Below are 20,421 nucleotides of genomic sequence, written 5' to 3'. Positions count from 1 at the left end.
TGTGCCGCTGATTCCCTTATGCTTGGAGTGAGATTTCAGATTGGCTGTTATCCTTTTGTTGCTATTTCTTTGCTGTTCTCCTTATTGTCTGGATGGTTGCATGTTTAAAGTCTTACCAACCAAAACAGCAGGAGCTGAGGCTAAATACTTTTTTTATTTCGACGGATTGTTGAGTAGCTGTTCTTCCGTAGTTCATTTCGAAGTGCTGCTGGGAAATGTAGTTTTCATTTTCTGTTGTAACTTGGCTTATATTGATAAATCCGTCTCTTTCATAAAATCCACACTTTACGAAGAGCAAGGAAAATTCAGATTCACAGTCACACTTTAAGTATTAGTTAATGTTTTGCTACACTCTGCTAATTTTGTGACTTTTTGTTTTAAGGGGTTCTGTAAACCATTGAGACATGTTGGCGGTCGCCATCGAGTTTGTGACTGAATTTTAATTTCTAAATGCTTCATTCAACAGGGCCTATATTTAGTAAGTACTTTTAACCTCATTTAGCCAATGGCCGTTGTGAGCACTACCTCGGTAGTGCTGCGCACGATGGGGCCCCGCCCACTGTTTAAACCGCTGCACCGCGGCGGAATTCACGCCACGGTTAAGTGGGTAATTATTAACATGATTCAAATATTCTGACCAATACACAAACTCATGAACATGCTGCCTGTTAGACCTAACAGCCTTGGGAGGGTCTTACCCCAACTGTTTTTCCAACATCCCTCCATTTTCTGTACCCATTTTTGCTGGCTCCAGTACTCTGTGAACTTTAGCACTGATAACCAATGCTAAAGTGCTTGTGCTCTCTCTCCTAAAACATTGTAACATTGGATTGCACCCAATTTGCATATTTAATTCACTTATGTTCCTAGTAACATGCACTACATGTGCCCAGGGCCTGTAAACTAAATGCTACTAGTGGGCCTGCCACACTGTGTCGGCCACGTAAGTAGCCCCTTAACCATGTCTCAGGCCTGCCATGGCAGGGTGTGCACGTGCAGTTTGCTGTCACCATGACATGGTAGGTGAAACTCCTTGCTAAGCCCTTAACTCCCCCTTTCATTACATATAGGTCACCCCTAAGGACGGCAGGATGCTATATAAGCAAAGGGAATGACATGCATGTAATTGTATACTTGACATGCCCTGGTAGTGAAAAACAGCCTATTTCCTTTTTCACTACAGTGAGGTCTACTTTCCTCATAGACTAGCATTGGGAATTCCCTTATGTGCTTCTAAGTGGTAACTCCTGATCCCAAGGGAGTAGTTTTATCATGTTGGGTAAGGGTGGAATAGTAGTGATAAATGCACTTTGCTGGTAAGGTGGGATTTAACACTACTTGTGCAGAAATGTCACTTTCTGGCAGTGGGCATTTTTCTGCTCTTAACTTTGCTCTATGGTCACAGTACATGCTTGACGGAGTCTCCTGGAGAAACAAGCCAGCTCCTTTCTAAACTCGCCACACATCCCATTAAACTGGTGTTCCTTTTCAGGAAAAAGACGTGCCGCAAGCTTTACACGCACTGGAAATCAATAAGACGGGATACTTTTTCCAGGATGGAGAGGTATGTAAATGGGATGTGATTCAAAATAGGATGACTGCACCGACAGCTCTCGTTCTTTTCCAATATTATAGAGCCAGACTCACATTACATGACTTATTGGGGACGACAAGTTGGAATCTTCAGACATGCAGGTGTTGTCATTCCTATTGCAGGTGGATGTTCCCAACAGATTGATAGCAAAATTCTATGCATTTGCACAAGAAGCACGTAGACTTGGACCGACAAAGACACAACTTGATTGGCAAAGAGATTTAGGTAGGACCATCAATGACAAGTGTTGGCAGTATTGTTGTACCATAGCCAAGAGGGTCTTACTAAATGGAAGACACAGACTAATACAGCTTAACTATGTCAACCGACTCTACTACACGCCAGAGCGACACTTCAGAAATGGATTGTGTGACTCAGCAGAATGCAAGAGGTGTGGCGAGAATGAGGTTGGATTCACGCATGTTGCGTAGCTTTTCCCTGGAGTACCTGAGTTCTGGCAAATATTATTTCACGATTTGGAGGTCATCACTGGTCTATTACTAGCGTTTGACCCGATGCTAGCATTGCGGGGTTATGACAGGGATGTTGACAGGAAAGTCCGGAGATTGGTGGCCATAGGCCTACTGCTGGCTAGACACCGGTTGGCAATGTCGTGGGCTTGAGGTCCAGTCCCAACACTGGAGGAATGGCACACAGATATGAACTTTTGTAACATGCAATCCGATGAATACAGTGAATTACTCCCACCACTGAGTCGCAATAAGAACCATTGTGGTCCATATAAGACTTACCTTATAGGCAAAGAGACATGTGAGACGGAGGGAGAGAATGCAGTGATGACGTAGAATGACTGGTAAATGTGAAGCAGGAGCCATATGGGTGATACTGGCTTACATGATCTTCGGGGTACATGATAAATGGCGCAATAATCTTGATTCTTATTATCCAACTTTTATTTATGTTTAGCTGCCTTCCAATGTGTCCTTGATTACACTCTACATCACAACGGGAACATCACCACTGTACAATTTGAAATGTTGATCAATGAGCTACTTACCCAGAGGTATATTGCTATGGTCTTTGGTTTGTATCATCTTATAGTATCTATTGACAAATTTGTAACAGAATGACCGTGGTTGTGGCTTGTCAGATTCTTTTTTTTCTAAATGTTGTCAATAAATACAATTTAAAATTCAAATAAACTTTGCTCTATGAGTCTCCAATACACATCTGGATGGGGTGACAGTTCTCATTCATGCATTCCTCCCCAACAGCCATAACCCCAGGAAGACCAGGGGTGGCTGAACACCCCTCTGCATACATCTGCATTCTGATGGCCAGCCTGGGCGGATGAGGGAAAGGGGGGGGACACACCAGAACATCAAAGAGTGATGATCTGACCCCACACAGATGGCTGGTGATCCCCATAGAGAACCTGCAGACAGGGCCGGCTTGAAAGGGGCACTTGTGCACTTCAAAGCCACTATTTGAAGTTTTACCCACATCAAAGGCACATTTGGGTATAAGTACTCGGTCTATGACCTTCCCAAATTAGGCACTTCTGCACCTACACCGGATCTCTGTCAGAAGAACTGCGGTGCTGCTCAAAGGACACAATTGGACTGTTTATCTGGAAGGAATGCTTTTCTTTTGTTGCCCTGCTGCCTGCTGCTCTCTGACTCTGCTGGAAGGAGAGCTGGACTCTGCCTTCCCTCCAAAGTTATCTCTTAGGGCTTGTTAGCTTGCCTCCTGTTTGTGAAGTCTCAGGGACACAAATAACTTTTTGTAGTTCTGCTGATGTTGCTGGACTCTGCCTTCTGTGAGTTCTCCCATGCCTGAGATGTACCCTCCAAGTTCTGGGTCTCAGAAGTGGGTTCTGCAGCTTAGTTTCTGCAAAATCCGACGCGGTGCAGCGCGCATCCGGGCAAAGCCGCGCCGCACTGCTGACAGCCTCCTGGAACTGATGCCGGACGATGCAAAGCCTCGCCGTGAAGACTGCAACTCAGGATCCACGGTACTATGTCCATAGGGACATGTGAGTCCCTGTAGCCGACCCACGATCCATCGTGGTTGGCCTGAGCTTTGGATCTGCACCAGTCCCTCGCGACATGAAGTAACCTTTTTAGCGCTACCTGCTTCTAAGTGCTTTATTGCATTTATTTCTTCCACATTCAATATCTCGACTTCTACTTGATGAATTGTGGTCGTTTTGGTCTTGTTTTACTCAGATGAAGAATATCTAGTTTTCTAATCTGTTGTGGGGTGTTTTCGTGGTGTATTTACTGTGTTGTTGAATGAGTTATTGCACAAAGACTGTACACATTGCCTTCTAAGTTAAGCCTACCTGCTCTGTTCCAGGCTACCAGGGGGTGAGCACAGGATAATCTGGGATTGTATGGTGACCCACCCTGAGTAGGAGTACGGTCCCTACTTGGTCAGGGTGCATACCTCTGCCAACTAGAGACACAATGTCTAACACTGCCCGATTCTTTTCTTAGAAGTAATCACCAATCAAATACAGCAAGTGACAGCTGATGAGGTGAATAAGAAAAGGGATTTAATGTTCTCCTTTGAAATGTATTCTTTTCCTTTTATGCCCGTATACTGTAAGTTTCTATTACCATCTTCTTGGTTTAGCTTAAAGCGTGTTTTACTTTACATCAATTCCGGACATTATTTTCTTGAGTCTTCTGAGTCTGTCTGCACATGTCTTGGCAATTCCCGGTGGACTCTGAATCTGTAGATACAGGTGTACTCAGGGTTACCCCAGTTGCTCAGCACTTTCAGCTGGATGTATTTAAATTTGTCAGCTTTTGTTTCCTGAAAATGGAAGAAAAAGAAAAACATCATTACCAATGCTTACTAGAAAAAGAGGAGTTTGTTCTCCAAAGGAGTCCACGTGGAAATAAGGTGGATTTTCAGCAGGATTATCAGGGGGCAAACTCACTCTCATTGCCTTGATGATCCATTTAACGTGCATGTGTAGCTAGAAATATATGATACATCAAAATGGAAAATACCCATGCCAGGTAATTGACATTAGCTTGCCCTCTAACTTAAAATGCCACCCTTACCATAAGACTGTAAATACCCCTGCAGTATGAGTGTAAATAGTCAACATGTGCCTAAAAATATACAACTATTGAAACTTGAAATATCCCCCTTGAGGGTTGTAAATATCCCCTATATACAAATATCTTCAACCAAGTCACTGGCAATACTCTTTGAAATGTGAATGGAGATATCCCCCTTGTGAAAATATTCCCCATCAGGAAAAATCCTCTGTGATGTGAAGGAAATATCTCCAGCTGTATCATTTGGTAAAGAAATGCCTTGCCTGTGCTGATAGCTAACTCCCATGGACTGGAAATAAACACTGAAGCACATAACTAATTTAGGCAACTTCTACATTAACTCACAGACATGTAGACCCTGCTGTGGTGCCTTTCGAATGAAAAACTGCTGCTTTCTTAAGGATACAACTAAGCCTGATGTCCCCAGGGGTTCCTCCTCCGCTATGGCGGTGGATCGTCACCCCACTGCTTTTAACCTAAAATGATCATAAATTTGCATTATTATCATTTTAAGCTGCTTCCTGGTGCTTTGTGGGAGGGTGGGCGGGGCTACTCTGCTCTTGGACCAGGGCAGGGGAGGAGTGGTTTGCCCACTCCTAAGTGCGCAATGACTGTTTGGTCGGATTTCTCGGGCCGCCCAAACCAGTCATGCGCATTTTCCGCATTCTCCATGCAGGTTTCATTACAGCCTGCGTGGAGAACAAGCCCAGGCCCCCATTCCCTGGTTGAGCGTCAAACCAGGACCCTCAAAACCAATCACAATGCTGTATTGCAGAGTTGTGATTCGTCAGGGGAGCCTTGGTGCTCACCAATCACAACGCTGCATTGCAGCTTTGTGATTGGTTAGTGGGGCCTGCTTCCTGTTCCTTGATGAGCTCAAGGAGAGCAGGAGCAGAGATGTAGGACCCGGCCGGCAGGCAAGGAAAGCGTATTTTAGTTGTGTTTTTGTTTTACAATTGATCGATGCGCGATCCCCCATGCCACACCCCTGCGCAATCCCCCCCGCGTCCGCCCTGCCACCTGCGAGCTCTGCGGGCCACCCCTTGATGTCCCACTGATGTGGTTGACCTACCATGCTTCTGGCCTTGGCTGCATGAAAGCTCCCATCCAGCTCCAAGTATTCATAGCTGCAGAAAAAGAGCACCAAAAGGCATGCCAAAGAAACTCATCCACAAGTACAGGTACGCTGAGAGGTGACACTGCTGCTCAGCAAACCCCCCTCCTTACTCCAATATTTGCTTCACTATTTCTTTGACTTTTGAGGGCCCCTGCCCACTTGCATTTTCACAGACCCCACTAGCCTTTTCTCAATGTGGTGTGAGCACAGGCATTTCATCATTTTGTGTTGTTGGCCTGTAAGATAGACAGACCCTGGTGCCTTCTAGATGTTTGCATGGTCTTCATGTGATCCTTTGTACTTGTCGACCCATTCAACCTCTGTACTGTACCATCCTTCTTGGCTGTTGAGCCATTGACCTGCAGTTGCTAAGAACACCACCTCAATAGATTACATTTTTCAAAAGCCTGGTGGGCCCTAGCACTAAACCAGGAGATCTGGACCGCTTCCTGGTTCCACCACTCTGTACAAAGGATATGTTAAGCTGCTATTGTATGATCCTGTTGTCTTCCTTTCCAGATTCACCAATTGGACTCTAAATTGCCAAAATATTTCTTCTGATTGTAAATTGCTGGTAGCTGTGAACAGAATCCAGAGTTACCTTGAATTTTGCGACTGTGTACGAACAGCACAGTGTTTGTAATGCATTGGTTATCCTGAACAATATAGATGTCGTATAACTTAGGTGCCAAGAGTTGCATCTCCCTTTCAAAGTGGTATATGGTTGCTTATTTGATCCATAGTTTTTGTTGCTTGACAACAATTTCTATTGTACATATATTTATATGATGAATTATTTTAAACTGATATTCTTTATTAATAAAGAAACAATTCTGGTTGCTAAATAAAATACAAATTATGAGTTAATAGTAAGTTTACGACTGTGAAGACTCCACAGTCGGGACTGAGAACTCCACACATAAAATGATCGGACAGGCCTATCTTTTTATGTGCAGAGTTCTCCACAAAAGTAAGAGTTTACTTTTGTGAATCAGACTCTCTGTCACAAAGACCAAGTAGCTAGATTCCTGGTTATTTGAGAACACATGGAATCTCCTCACGGTTATTACCGGGATATCCTTGCAGCTACAAGAGTTAGTGGAACAGCTTCCCTTTGGTGGCTAGTGGTTCAGATCCAAGTCTGGACCTCAGAGAACAAGTTAGTTTAGCACAATATAGTTTGGCTCTTAAGATTTTCTATTGTAAGAATTAATCAGATAATGGAAATAGAAGAAACTGTACTGAGGTCCAGGAATGTTGAAAAGCAGAAACAACAATGTTAACTCCCACAGCTCACAATAAATGGTAACAAGCCAGTGCTGATAGAATCACTGTTGAGGTGCCTGGTGCGATGGGCACCTCCATCAGACCCACCAGACTGAGAGGAAACCATTCCTCAAGCTGCAACGGCTCTCCCCGGCTCAGCGGGAGAGCAGATACTATAATATTCACTGCATTCTAGAACCTCCCACCATAATTCTTTCCGGGGCCTTTGGTTAGGATTGTATTTTGCCCATAACTTTGCTTGGGGTGGTCCTACGAGGATGGGACCACCACCTCATCGTTCAACATGATGTGCTCTTTGTGTTCAAGGCATCTGCTTGATCCTCTCCCTAGGTTAGGGGGGACCCCAAATCATCATCTCTCTTACTGCTTGCTATATTTCGAATTTGACTTTTGTGAGATAATTGTATGCTCTGTGGCGTGTAAAGGTAGAGTTGCTTATTTGCTTTACCAAAGGTGTGTGAGATTTCTGTTGTATTATTCGGGTGGAGCGGAGCGAAACTGAGCAGAGTTTTTACAGAGTTTTTTTTCAACTCTGCATAGTGTTACTCTGCCAACTCCACCCACCCTTACTCGTTATATCTTTTTATGTGCGGATTTCTCTGCCCCAACCGCGTAATCTCTGCACTCATAAACATACAATTAAAGTGGAGTTTTGTGAATTCCACACAAGCGTGCCCTGTTTCTAGACAAATTGGGAATTACAACTCTCAAAGGAATACAGCATTCTGCCTGTTCCTCGTCTGCACATTTTACTAGGTAAAAATCAGTGCATATTGCAGTGGGGGAAATTGCCCAAAAATGGGAAATTGTTATAAGAAGTTTGTAGTGATCCCAATTTCCATGGAAATGTTGCATTCCTTAGGACTGCTCAGGGGGAAATTCAAAATTCAATGATATTCCCACCTCCTCAAGTAGTCACAACCAGTAGTGTCAGTAGTTTTGGGAGTGAGAATTACTTACCCTATGTAAACTGAGGCCTTGGCCTCTCTGTTAAAGTACCAATGTCAAGCACAGAGTGGAGATCCATCAAGAGAAAGAACTATACTATCTTAACTCTGTGGCCTCAGCACAGCATCTCCATCCCAGACTCGGTCGCTTTCCAGATCAAGCCAGTGGAGTTTTAGGTGGAGAAAGCCAAGCTGGCATAAGTAAAGAGCTAGGGAGTTTCAAAGTTATTAGCACAGGCTGGAGAATGAAGAATAAAAGATAGGGCCCATGTGCCTGATATAACAAGACTCAATATTGAGGCTTAAAACTCTTCTCCTGCACCTGTAATGCCTGCAGCAGTACCTGCAACTGAGAATCATTCACCCTCTCGTCGCTAAAGGTTTAGTCGAGATGTACTCTGTGGCGTGGATGTCTTTGCACAGGTGGCTTTGTAAGGGTTTGGTTGTGAAGCTTACCAGAAGCAGTAAAGAGGACAGTCAAACAAGTTTACTCCGTCAGCTCTCTCAGCAGCATTGATGATTATGGAGTTGGATGACTGAAAGCTAGGTGCACGTTTGTAGGACAGCAATGTTTATAACGCAGTTGAAGCATATCTTTGTGCACTACCCATTACAGTTTGAGGAGACAATGAATCAGATACAAGGGCTATAGGAGTTTTAGATGTATGGTGCAACCAACAAATTGAAAGGATGGGTGGATGGGAAGAAGTTGGCGACCTCCAAGTAACTGTTCCACTTATTGCTTGTTGAGCACCTTGTGTGTGATATTTCATCAGATCAATGGCAACCTAATCCCCAGAGTGCAGATCCAAAGCAGGTGACTTTGGCTGCAGGCCGGTGGGCTGAAACAGGGGAACCGAGCTCCACCAAGTCTGGGCCTGCAAAGCATCCAAGGTCTAAACCCAGGAAAGACAGGTGCAGGAAAAAGGTACGCATGCAGCCAACCTGGTGGTCAGCATCGGTCAAGAAGCCAAGTGCTTGCCTTCTGAAGTGGTCACGGTTTCCCCAGATGTGTGGGTCTAGGTCGGGACCTTGGTCTCAATAATGTAGAGAGTTTTTTGCACATTATGCACACTGACAGAAAGACACTGAAAGTCATTGGGAAGTGGGTGTCAATGCTGATTGCTCAATTTATTCTTTACTGGGCATTGCCCTCAAAGAGTTAGGGATGGTGGATGCTGCCTCTCAACAGCCGACATAGAGTATTTTCAGAGGTGGAAAGCAGGTTAACCAAGGGTGTGTTGTGCAACTGCTGAAGGAGTCTGCAAACTATGATGTGATGGCAGACTGCACCAGTAGCTGCTCTGAAAGACCTTTCTGAATGACAAGAGATGCTCTAGGACAGACCATGACGGAGCAGAAGTTGAACGCTTACTACAAGAACATCCTACTCTGGTTGAACTGCACAGGCCAGTACAGAAGCGATTGGCACATCAGGGCCTTCTCGGATGGCAAACTATGGAATACCAAGTGTGCACCACTCATCTTGAGGCCTATGCGCAGCTGATGGTACCAGACTGTCGTAGACGTTTGTGATGACAGTGGCATATAAGGCCATTATAGAAAGGAATATCAAGGTCAAAAACACAAAGGAAAGGACACAAGGACCAAACAAAACATCTACCAGTGTTGAAGGGGGTATAGCAGCTGTCTATAGTTATATGTACTAAAAATGAATTTCTTGTCAAATAAAATTGTTATTGTCCGCTGGCTGGAGCGTACCCTGTGGTGCTTGAGGGGCCCACGCCTTCAGCACCCCCACACTGCCCCCCCTCCCCCAGACAGCCTCAGGACTATGAATAACTGAAAAACATGGAGTCTCAGGGGCCCCTCCAAATATTCTGCAGGGGGGCCTCATCATTTGGTGTTATGCCACTGTTCGGTGAAGACTGTTCATTTAAGTAGCATCACAGGTCCATGAAAATTAGCCCCTGTGGCATCAGACATGGCCGGGGGGCTAATAATAATGCTCACGTCACATGTCCTTCATGCTCAACGCAGTCTTTTGTCCTCACACCCAGTACCACCCTTCTATGAATGGGTTCTTTAAATTCATTATATTTCACCATGATGCACACCTTGGGTCTTACTGTGGCATGACTGCTCTACCAGTTGTTTCTTTGTTTGAATATTTTGAACCTAACACAACCTGGCATGTCACACAACTCACATACCTCCAGCTTGAAGGTCTGGATCGGATCTCCTTCGGAGTCGTAGGTGAATTGTCCAAGGGATGCTGCCTCCTCTGTGCCCTCATTTAAGCCCTGGAAAGAGATGTGGAGCTATAGTTAGGCAGAACATTAAGCACTACATGCATGCTGTTGCAATATTGCAGGCTCAGTACGCTCCATCTTTAGTGAACAGTATTATTTTTATTTAAATAGAGCTTGCTGGCACAGCCAGGCTGCTTCATAGCGCTGCAAATAAATTGGTTACTGTTATCTAACTGATTTTTGCTCATCGTATTGCAATTAGAAGAATAACGGATGAGATGACCATGTGTTACCTCATGTTAGGTTATAGATTTCTTCACCACACCCTACTCAAATTCTGAACAGGTCACTGATAGCCGACGTGTGAGACTCTCCAGAATTGGAACTAATTTTGATCATGGCAGATGGAAGACCCTGTCTCAAACGTGACAGAGATCCCATCCCCCATATTACGATCTCAATATATCCTATAGAGATCGTAATACGGCGGACGGGATGTTTGTCACGTTTGTGATGGACTATTCCATCTGCTGAGATGTAGATAAGGCACTTAAACTTTTCAACTACAAATCATCGATTTCAGCTGTGTTCGTCTAATTGGTTCAATGGAAGCCAAACAAGACTACAACACCCAGATTACATTTGGCTACCATAAAAAATGACAAGACTGTAAACGTTGTCCGTAATGGCTTGGATAAAGGTGGTCACATGAAAGCAATCTCCAGAGTCCTAGCTAGGATTAATGCAGCAGGCACAATGGCGCTAATGTCCAAGGGCATGAGGGACACTATGCATCCCAGTTGTGGCAATCTTTTACAACCTAATCAGAAAGTCATTTTTCCTTCTTCCTTTAAGGTCCATTGCACCGTTGCTGCACCACAGGTCATCTCCCTGCCTGGAGGCATGCACTCAGGCTTTAGACCAATCCTAGGCACTAAAAGCGCTCTTCTCAACTTAAGAGAGAACTGCCTGATGGAAGCGAGAGCTAAACCATTCTTATCATTTGAGTTCTCTGAGCAACATCATAGATTTTCCATCCAACATCATAGATTTTTCATCCAACATCATAGATTTTCCATCCAACATCATAGATTTTCCATCCAACATCATAGATTTTCCATCCAACATTACAGAATTTCCATCCAACATCACAGAATTTCCATTCATCCATTCAATCCATGCTTAAAGGATGTTGAGGGTGTGCAACTCGGCCGCGCCTTGGTTTTAGTTTTACCTGTGTGGTATTGTATTGTAATGTAGCATTTGTATTACGTTTACTACCCCTAATGTGGGGTGCTGAAGCGCTTACACCCACAGAGAGGAAGCGACACCCTGTAAGGTGTGTGGTTGGAAGGCGTGGTTTTTGATTTGTGCCTATGTGGGAATTATTTTAAATATGTATGTGATGCCCACTGAGGTGTGGTTATCGTGTTAAGGCAGATTGTATATAACATTCCTAGGCAATTACAACAACAGTATAGGACTGAAGGTGGCAAGAATAGGAAACATAAAAAATACACTCTATTATAAGCCTATATTGTATTTTAATAGACAATCATATTACAATCATAAATCATAATACAACATAATACATATTAATAAATATACAATAACGTTAAAACCATCTTCATATAAAACAAGAATATAACAGAAAATCAATTAAAAACACTTAATTAATACACAAAGTGGCAATTAATTTTATATGAAGATGGTTTTAACTTTATTGTATATTTATTAATATGTATTATGTTGTATTATGATTTATGATTGTAATTTGAATGTCTATTAAAATACAATATAGGCTTATAATAGAGTGTATTTTTTATGTCTCCTATTCTTGCCACCTACAGTCCTATACTGTTGTTGTAATTGCCTAAGAATGTTATATACAATCTGCTTTTTCCTGTCCTAGGAATTATATCAATTCTCAATCAGGGGGTCCTTGTTGTTCTCATATTATCGTGTTATGGCATGCAGCGCCAGGTGGTGTTATGGGTGAAGGTATGTGAGAGAATGACTTGCAAATTATAAATGTAATTTGTAATAAGGATTAAAATATAAGCAGCTACACAGCACCGCCTGGGCCTGAGAGCAGGGGAATGCTCAGTGTATGTATACCTAAAAAGAGGGAGTAATAAGAGATGGTCCAGTAATCCATATAGCCACACGCGCCAGGCAAAGATGTGTTGAAGGAGTAAAGTATGCTAAAAGGTCAAGAATTAAAATTGGTGACATAAGCAGTAGCTATAAACTTTTATTAAAAGCAAGGATATTGTCTACTGCTGAACAAATATACTCCAAGAATGAGGAAGGAAATGGAAGAGTAATTGAAGTTGGCAGGCTCAGCAGAAACTCCACAATCATTAAAAGGACCAGATTCCACTTGTTCTGCTAGCCAGGGTTCTACAAAGTTAGTCCTGGAGGGACTGATCCATGCCAGATTTTTAGCATATCCTCATTTATATAAATACTAGCAGCCCGTCCCGACGTTGTCCGGGTATGAATTGCTGCCGGCCAGTAGTATATTGTTTTGTAGGATTTCGTTTTGATAGCATTTCTTATCTGTGACAGGCCTGTGAAACGCTCCGATTCACAGTGCACTGCTGATGCACTTAAGAGTGCACGTTCAGTAGTGTGTGAACTCGAGTTTCCCTACTTTATTTTTCCTTGCAATACTATATAGCGCGAACACGACAACATGGCATGAGCACAATTTACATTACTGAAGAACACATTCATTTGTGGTAGGCACGGGGAGACAACGCGATTTGCCTGGAATCACAGGATGTTGAGCTGATGCCGAGATGCGAACGTAGCTCCCCAGCTCTAAAGTTCGCAATTCTAGAACGTGTGGCGGGAGGTGTGTCTAAAAGTGTATGTCGGTGCTGGCCATCAATGAGAGAGACCTGTGCATTTTTCAAATCGGTGGTGAAAACATAGGAGTATGTTGCTGGAGATGTGAGCCGCCGTGACACCAATGTACTTACCGGGGGAGGGTAAACACCCATTATTCCGCAACTTTCTTTCCGCATACCATCACTCTGCATACTTTCATTACGAAAGTACCATGACTCCGCAATGCCATTATAACGCATGGCATTACATTTTATATGCTTTACCACGCATACATTTACAACGAAATTCGTTGTAAATGCATGAATGGTAAAAGCATGTGTTTTTTTTAATGTTTGGATAAGGTAAGTATGGGTATAGGGGTATATGTTTTGGGGTACTGAGGTATATGTTTTGGGGTGTTTGGGTATTTTAAGGGTCCAGATATAGTTTTGGGTTATGGGGTACAGGGGTTGTTTTAGGGTTTAGGGATAGGTATGGGTTTTGGGGTACAGGGGTATTTTTAGGGTTCAGGGCTAGGTTTTGGGGTATAGGGGTATGTTTAGGGTTCAGGGGTAGGTTTGGGTTTTGGGGTACAGGGGTATTTTAAGGGTTCAGGGATAGGTTTGGGGGTACAGGGGTATTTTTAGGGTTCAGGGCTAGGTTTGGGTTTTGGGGTACAGAGGTATTTTAGGGTTCAGGGGTAGATTTGGGTTTTGGGGTACAGGGTTATTTTTATGGTTCAGGGCTAGGTTTGGGTTTTGGGGTACAGGGGTATTTTTAGGGTTCAGGGCTAGGTTTGGGTTTTGGGGTACAGGGGTATTTTAGGGTTCAGGGGTAGGTTTGGGTTTTGGGGTACAGGGGTATTTTTAGGGTTTAGGGATAGGTTTGGGTTTTGGGGTACAGGGTATATTTATAGGGTTAAGATAGGTTAGTGTTTAAGGGTGTTGGGGTATTTTAAGGAGTAAGGGTAGGTTATGATTATGGGGTGCAGGGGTATTTAAAGGGAGCAGGGTGGACAACCGGAGCTGGAATGTACAGAACCTGAGAAGAAAAAACAATGAAATATTGGGCACAGCGCTCGCTTTTTTTTCCGTAATCCCGCGCCCCGCACACGCCCACGCCCCCAGCACATGCCCACAGCACACGATATGAGACATGGCATGAAGGGTGGAACGTACCACATGCCCCCAGCGTTTGTCACGCCCCCAGCACACGCCCACAGCACAACGCAGACACGCCCACAAGGGACTACTTTGCTGGCACGGTCATTTACCTTTTAAATGTATATGGTGGGTGTCTGCATAGCCTATGTCCTTCTGCTGCAACTGCCCTTTCCAACGCTGTATTGGGTGTTGTGATTGGTGCTGTGGTTCCTGAGATTACCCGCCTCAAAGGTTTGGGCTCTCTCTTTATTATATTAGTATAGATAGTTATCTTATAAATCTGGCATGGATCTGGCCCTCCAGGACCGACTTTGGGGAACCCTGTGCTAGGCCAAGCAAACCAAAACATTTTGAGCATGGGTTTGCACCCCAAGTTCCTCTCAGGCTCCCGAAGGCTCAGAAAGGCTGACAAGCACCAGTCGAGTGAGTCGAGTCGTGGTTTCAACCCAAACCAGATTGACAAATGACACATGCGAGGGTGCAAGACGTAGCATTTGGTTGGTTGCCTCCTTAAGCACAATAAAACATTGTTGTTTTCTAGTGATCTTGTCACCCGCATTTCAAGGCTGCCCTTATGCCAGCCCTGTACATAGAATACATTAAATATTAAAGTCGCTACAATAGTAATTATTTTAATTTCCATGCAATTTCAATAGGACCTTTGCTGGAAAATTGTAATGTTTGATGTACTGCATTTATTTTGGGGTTACTACTCTGACTTAAATTAAGATTAATTAGTATTTACTTGTTATCAGCATCATCGTTTGAAAAATAAACATTGCACAGTTGTCATGTAGAAAATAAATTATTCATTTACAATTGTGGTTAAAAAAAGGTACGTATGATATATCCTGTTGCCTACAGTTGTGAGCTGGCGGGATAGACGGACCCTATATGGGAATGCCTCTACTTATATACTTTATACCTACTTTGCACCAGGTGTGCCGTGGTGGTACTATTGTTTTACAAATGTTGGCTAATATTTTGCAAACCACATATTTCAAATTCTTATTTATGCATTGCTAATCCTCTATAATTTTAATTCACAATTCATATCTTGAAATGCCTTTTTTTTTTTACTTTTGCAGAACTTTTTACACATACTTATGCATTCTCTATCAATATGTACATCACTCACCCGGCAGGGCTCTCCCACTACATAAGAGTCACTGTGGAAAAAACATGCAGCATTGGCTTCTGAAAGGTAGTGAACACCAATGGAGACCATGTGGATGTCTCCTGTTGGATCATGGGAGCCAAGGGACCTGCTTGAGGGTACTTTTAGAGGCTGGGTGGGATGTCAGAGGCTACCCTGCGCTAATCTCTTTTTTTCAGGAGCACTGTTCTGGTACTGCCGAATGCCAAGACAACCAAATGCCAAAGCAATGATACCTTGGAACTTGTTGTGTACAAACACTTCTCTGAAGCAGGTGCCTTAACCATGCAAGAGATTTTAAAATAGTCTACTTGTGACTGAGCCAGAGGAGATTTGCTTTCACATTTACCCATGTTGCCAAATTACTTCAGGGCAGAAGTTTAGACAATGAATGTGTATGTTGACTACCAGACTTTCTTCCTCGTCATCACTCTGCTCCTAGGGACTCTGCCCCCTTTCTGCTGCTTCTATTGATCCCCTAGTTATGTGACCAGGAATGAATTTTTTTCCGTTTCTATTGCTTGGCACAGTTCTTAATTTGTAACGGTGGTTGCAGGTGGTAGGCATCAAAACTCATTTTTTGGGCACCAGGACTTATTTGTCATCATCAGACTTTCTGCCAGAGCAAGAACGAGAAAGTCAGAAAAGGGAGAAAGAAGGGCGAAGAGGAAGATAGGAAAACAGTGACAAAGTGAGAACACAGGGAGGAGAATTAATTCCAAGGAGTAGCTAAAGAGACCGGATGTGTAGGGTGGTAGAAGAAAGAAGCATGGGGTAGAATCAAGACTAGGGGCCAGATGTAGGTAATCCCAGATTACCGATTCTTAAATACTTAATCATACCGATTCGGTATTTAAGAACAGGCAAATGGGATGTAGGTAATTTTTCCTAAAAAATTACAGAATCGGTAAGTTTCGGTAATTACCGAATCGGTATTTACTGATTCGGTAATTGCCATTCATATTACCGAATCGGTAACTTTACCGATTCGGTAATTGGGGGAAACATTGAAGGGTGGCAGGGTATCACTTTGACCCTGTTGCACCCCTCAATTGTGCATGGGTGCACATGTTGCAGACATACATGCCCCAAGGGCATGTATGTCTGCGGGCATGTATGTCTGCAACATGGCACTGTTGGAAAAGCAAAAAAAATGCTTTTTCAAAGGTTTTCATTATTTACCACCAACTTCTAGTTGGTGGTAAATAATGAATACTTAACTGAGGAATGCACTAACTTGAGTGCTTCCTACATCCTGGATTCGGTAATTTACCGAATCGGTATGTTAAGAATTCGGTATTTTACCGAATCCTTAAATTACTGATTCGGTAAAATACCGAATCCTTAAAAAATGCCACCTACATCTCAAAAACCCAATACCGGTCGGTAACGGCCGAAATTCGGTAATTTCGGCCGTTACCGACCGGTATTGGGCCACTTACATCTGGCCCTAAGCAGCCTAGGTATTCGGTGTTTACAAGTTAAGCACTCCCCCACACATACCAGTGCCTAATTTGAGCTGATGATTTCCGGTGCTCAGCACCGGCACCTTATCATCAACACTGGTGCTTTTTATGACCATCAGTCAAGGACAAAAAATTTACAGGGAGAGAAACTGATTTGCCCAGAATCACAGTATGATTAGCCGATGTAGAGACTCTAACCTGGTTCCCCAGCGCTGACGTCGGCAGCTCTTGGCATTACGCCACATCCTCTTCCCCCTTTCATGGTTAATTGTTGGTTCTGTTTTAGGCGGCACTAACAGGAGAAATGGGCTGGTGCAAGCTGCCTCCTGATACATACACTTGTTACAAGGCATCACAATTATGCAATACTTGTCAAGCTAATTACAAAAATTCCCTCAAAACTCCACTTTTGTGGAGATGATCCCCTAGCACTTGTGTTGGCCAGTGTGCCCCAACTTTGTGACTTACATAGATAGCGAAGTCCTTAAGGGCGCTGGTGATGTCGCCGGGGTGCGAGATGGCTCTTGGGATGTGTTGTAACGTCACGGCCACTGGGCGGATCACCTCAGCGAGTTTCACAGTGACGTGACCCTCCGTCCCAGCGAAGGCCCAGCAGTTTCCAGGGTTCACGTCTGGCTGGAGGATAATGTCTGGGTCCGGCGAGTAGTTCCACAAGACAATGTTGTGCCAGAGCATCTGGGCGTTATCGCTCTCATAGCTGTCTGAGGTCTGACTCTTCAAGATGCTGGCACCAGCAGACTTCAGGGCATAGTCTGGCACCTGGATGTCATCTTCTTGCAGTTTCTTCACTGCATTGTTCACCATCCCCAAGACTTGCTGCAGAAAGAGGGAAAAAGCAAAGAGATGCAACAGGATGTGAATTGTGGGTAGGAGGGTAGATGGTCTTTTAAGATCACTGGAGAATTTACTGCCACCAGGGGAACATTGATATCAATATACAAATTTTATACAGCAAACAAAGTCCTTAACCCAGGCTAAATTTAAACTTTTGGGGGCTGGACAATAACCAGCTGAGTAACAGTATAGTGGAATTCTCGCCCTTGTGTCATCAAGAAGGAAGAAAGCCAATCACATCCATGAGGAAGTTGAAAAAAAAGTATGTCCGACACTCATCCCACTTCAACGACAATGCCTTGTTGACTTCTTAGGACCTCATTATGAGTAGATTGCTGTTTGCTTCAGGGATATTGTGTTGTAATTCAGAACCTCTTACTAGATACATACAACTTAGCTATTGCTTCTATAGTATAAATCAAGTCTGCTCCTCAGCCCTGGTTAACATGAATCCAAGCAAAAGTTCTCACTTACATTCTACATATTTGGCCTCTTTATTGAGAAGACAGGTTCCTCACCAGACCTAGGTTTCCGACCATACAATAACACGCTAGAGGCTCACCAACCATCCGTTGTAAGGTTCATTCCACCCAAGATCTGGTGGAGGGTGAAATGGAAAAATGATCTAATCCTAGACCATGCACCCATTTCACCTGCACGTCCTGCAATAAAAGAGGCCCTCTGAGGAAGTAAAAAACCCTTGCCCTCAAGTAGCCTAAGTACACTGAAAACCCTGAAAGTAATCACCGAGAACGTTCTAGCCCTCGTCCTTATGTGTCGCTCAGAGGTGCCACGCCCATGTATCCAGCCAATCTGCCTGTGGCATATTGTTTTCCAACCAACAAGGAGAAACATCCTTCCTACGTGAAGAAGCTACCGTTCAAACAGCTTTTTGGTTTCTTATCTGTAGGATCTGGGGAAAGGAAGAATGGTCTGAAACTAAGTTCGTCTCTGTGGGCCCGATTCACAAAGGTAACTCACACCTTTGAGTAAGTTTACTACTTTTCGGTATTCACAAACTGCACTTTTGTAGCAACTTACACTCTTGTAGTAAGTCCAGCACTACACATGGACAACCACTGGTACTGCAATGCCCTCCCATAGAAAATAATGGAGATGGGGATTTACCACAAAAGTGTACGTTATTACAAAAGTGTGGCTTGTGAATTCCGAAAAGTAGTAAGCGTACTCAAAAGTGTAAGCTACTACAGAAGGGTATAGCATTTTGTATTATGTTTGGTAGTACTACTGTAGAACTACAAAACGTACTACAACGTGCAGTTTATGGATCAGGTCCTTTGTGTCAAAGTAGCTATTCAGCAGCGTTGTCAAATTGACCAAATTGACTTTTACTGCTATTTGATCTTTGAAAGTTAATGGCTTTTGAGGACACGTTTAGCCTTTTAAACTGGGTTGATGAGTACATTGTTTATAAAGTACTATTATTATTGTCCTTGTAACTGAATTTTATTTTATTCAACCTTACGTTTATAAAAGCCAATTTCATGGCCAATTTTAGGATATTTTAGGTTTGTAGGTCTGTGCCTGCTCTGTCTCTGTATGATTTTCTATTTTTTGCTGTCTTGTTCTCTTTCTCCTTCTCTCTCTGTAAGATTCACAAACTTCTCTTTGCTCGCCCCATGCAGATATTTCTGTTGAATTTAGGAGCAGGGGAGGAAATGCCCTGTGAGAAGACTCCGTAGAGTCTGTGCTACTTTACGCAGATGACGTGGTCCTTATGGCGAGTACTCCAAGAGCACTTTGCATCTTGGTGGAGTCTCTCGTAAATTTCATGAGTAAGCTACTAACTGCTGAAAGTCACACATAGCGGCATGTGGCTCAGGAAGGAGAAGTGTTTTCAAATGATCAATCAATAATCAATTGTTGGGGGATGGAACACATACAGAGGAGGACTGTGTACATTACTAACAATATTCCAAGACCAAGAAGAACTGTGAAGGGGTGGTTAACAACGATGTATCGAGATAAGCCCAGGTTGAGGTGTTGCATGAGCAATAATGCAATGTTTTGAAAGAAATCATAACCTATCGATCTGACAAATTGAATGAATGCAAGGATATATCAAATGTACTACTTTATTGATGTTCCTTTATGTATGAAAAAATAAAAACTGTTAACAAAAAAAATCAATTGTTGGGCCCTGTGATTAGCTTTTGTTATCTCGGAGTTGTCTTTGACGCCTTCGGTCCAGATCAGAAACTCCTGTCTAAGTCTTAGCATGTCGGTTGGAACTATTACAAAGCCCCGTCAAACGGTGCAAAAGGGAACTATTATCCCTCAAATTAACATATATAAACCCCAGGACGTCCCCACTGCCTGTTATTTATTTATAAAGTTTTATATGGGGCGGGAGTTTGGTGTACTCCAACGCCCTCTCTTTAGAGACTGAGGAAAGCTGGATATGTAGACGGCTCCTCTGCCTTACCCCACTACCCCCACATTATGTTATCCATTCAGAGCTCGGTTTACAATATTTCACTGAGCGGGTAACGCCGGCGCCCTCCTTTGTTATGGGTTACGATCTGACCTAATAAGGAGTGAATTCTGAATAGGGATATTATACGGGACTGCCTCAAGCTGAAGAGCGTCTCGTCTATCCCTTGGCTGGTTGGCATTTGTCTAAACTACTTTCAAAGCTCTAGCCTATCCGACATGTTTGGCTTACCCGCCATTTTGGTTAAAACCGACAAAAAGGGAGTCAAGTTTCAGTGCCAGGAATTTAGTCAATCGCA

General features: G+C 43.4%; 1 protein-coding gene across 1 annotated transcript in view; it reads right to left on the bottom strand.

The window, feature by feature from the left end:
* Nucleotides 1-4,058: 4,058 nt before the first annotated feature.
* Nucleotides 4,059-20,421, bottom strand: part of LOC144768952 (SUN domain-containing protein 3-like) — a 32,503-nt gene continuing 16,140 nt past the window's right edge. Inside the window, exons 3-5 of the mRNA XM_078652951.1 lie at nucleotides 17,282-17,650; nucleotides 10,155-10,244; nucleotides 4,059-4,375 (exon numbers count right to left, since the gene is read on the bottom strand). Of these exons, the coding sequence (XP_078509077.1) occupies nucleotides 4,229-4,375; nucleotides 10,155-10,244; nucleotides 17,282-17,650 (606 nt within the window). The 3' untranslated portion in view covers nucleotides 4,059-4,228. The remainder of the gene's footprint in view (nucleotides 4,376-10,154; nucleotides 10,245-17,281; nucleotides 17,651-20,421) is intronic.

The sequence above is a fragment of the Lissotriton helveticus genome, chromosome 7, assembly GCF_964261635.1.
Source record: "Lissotriton helveticus chromosome 7, aLisHel1.1, whole genome shotgun sequence".
NCBI classification, from domain to species: domain Eukaryota; kingdom Metazoa; phylum Chordata; class Amphibia; order Caudata; family Salamandridae; genus Lissotriton; species Lissotriton helveticus.
Note: the sequence above shows the minus strand (reverse complement) of the source record. Positions and strands in the feature narration are given on the sequence as shown.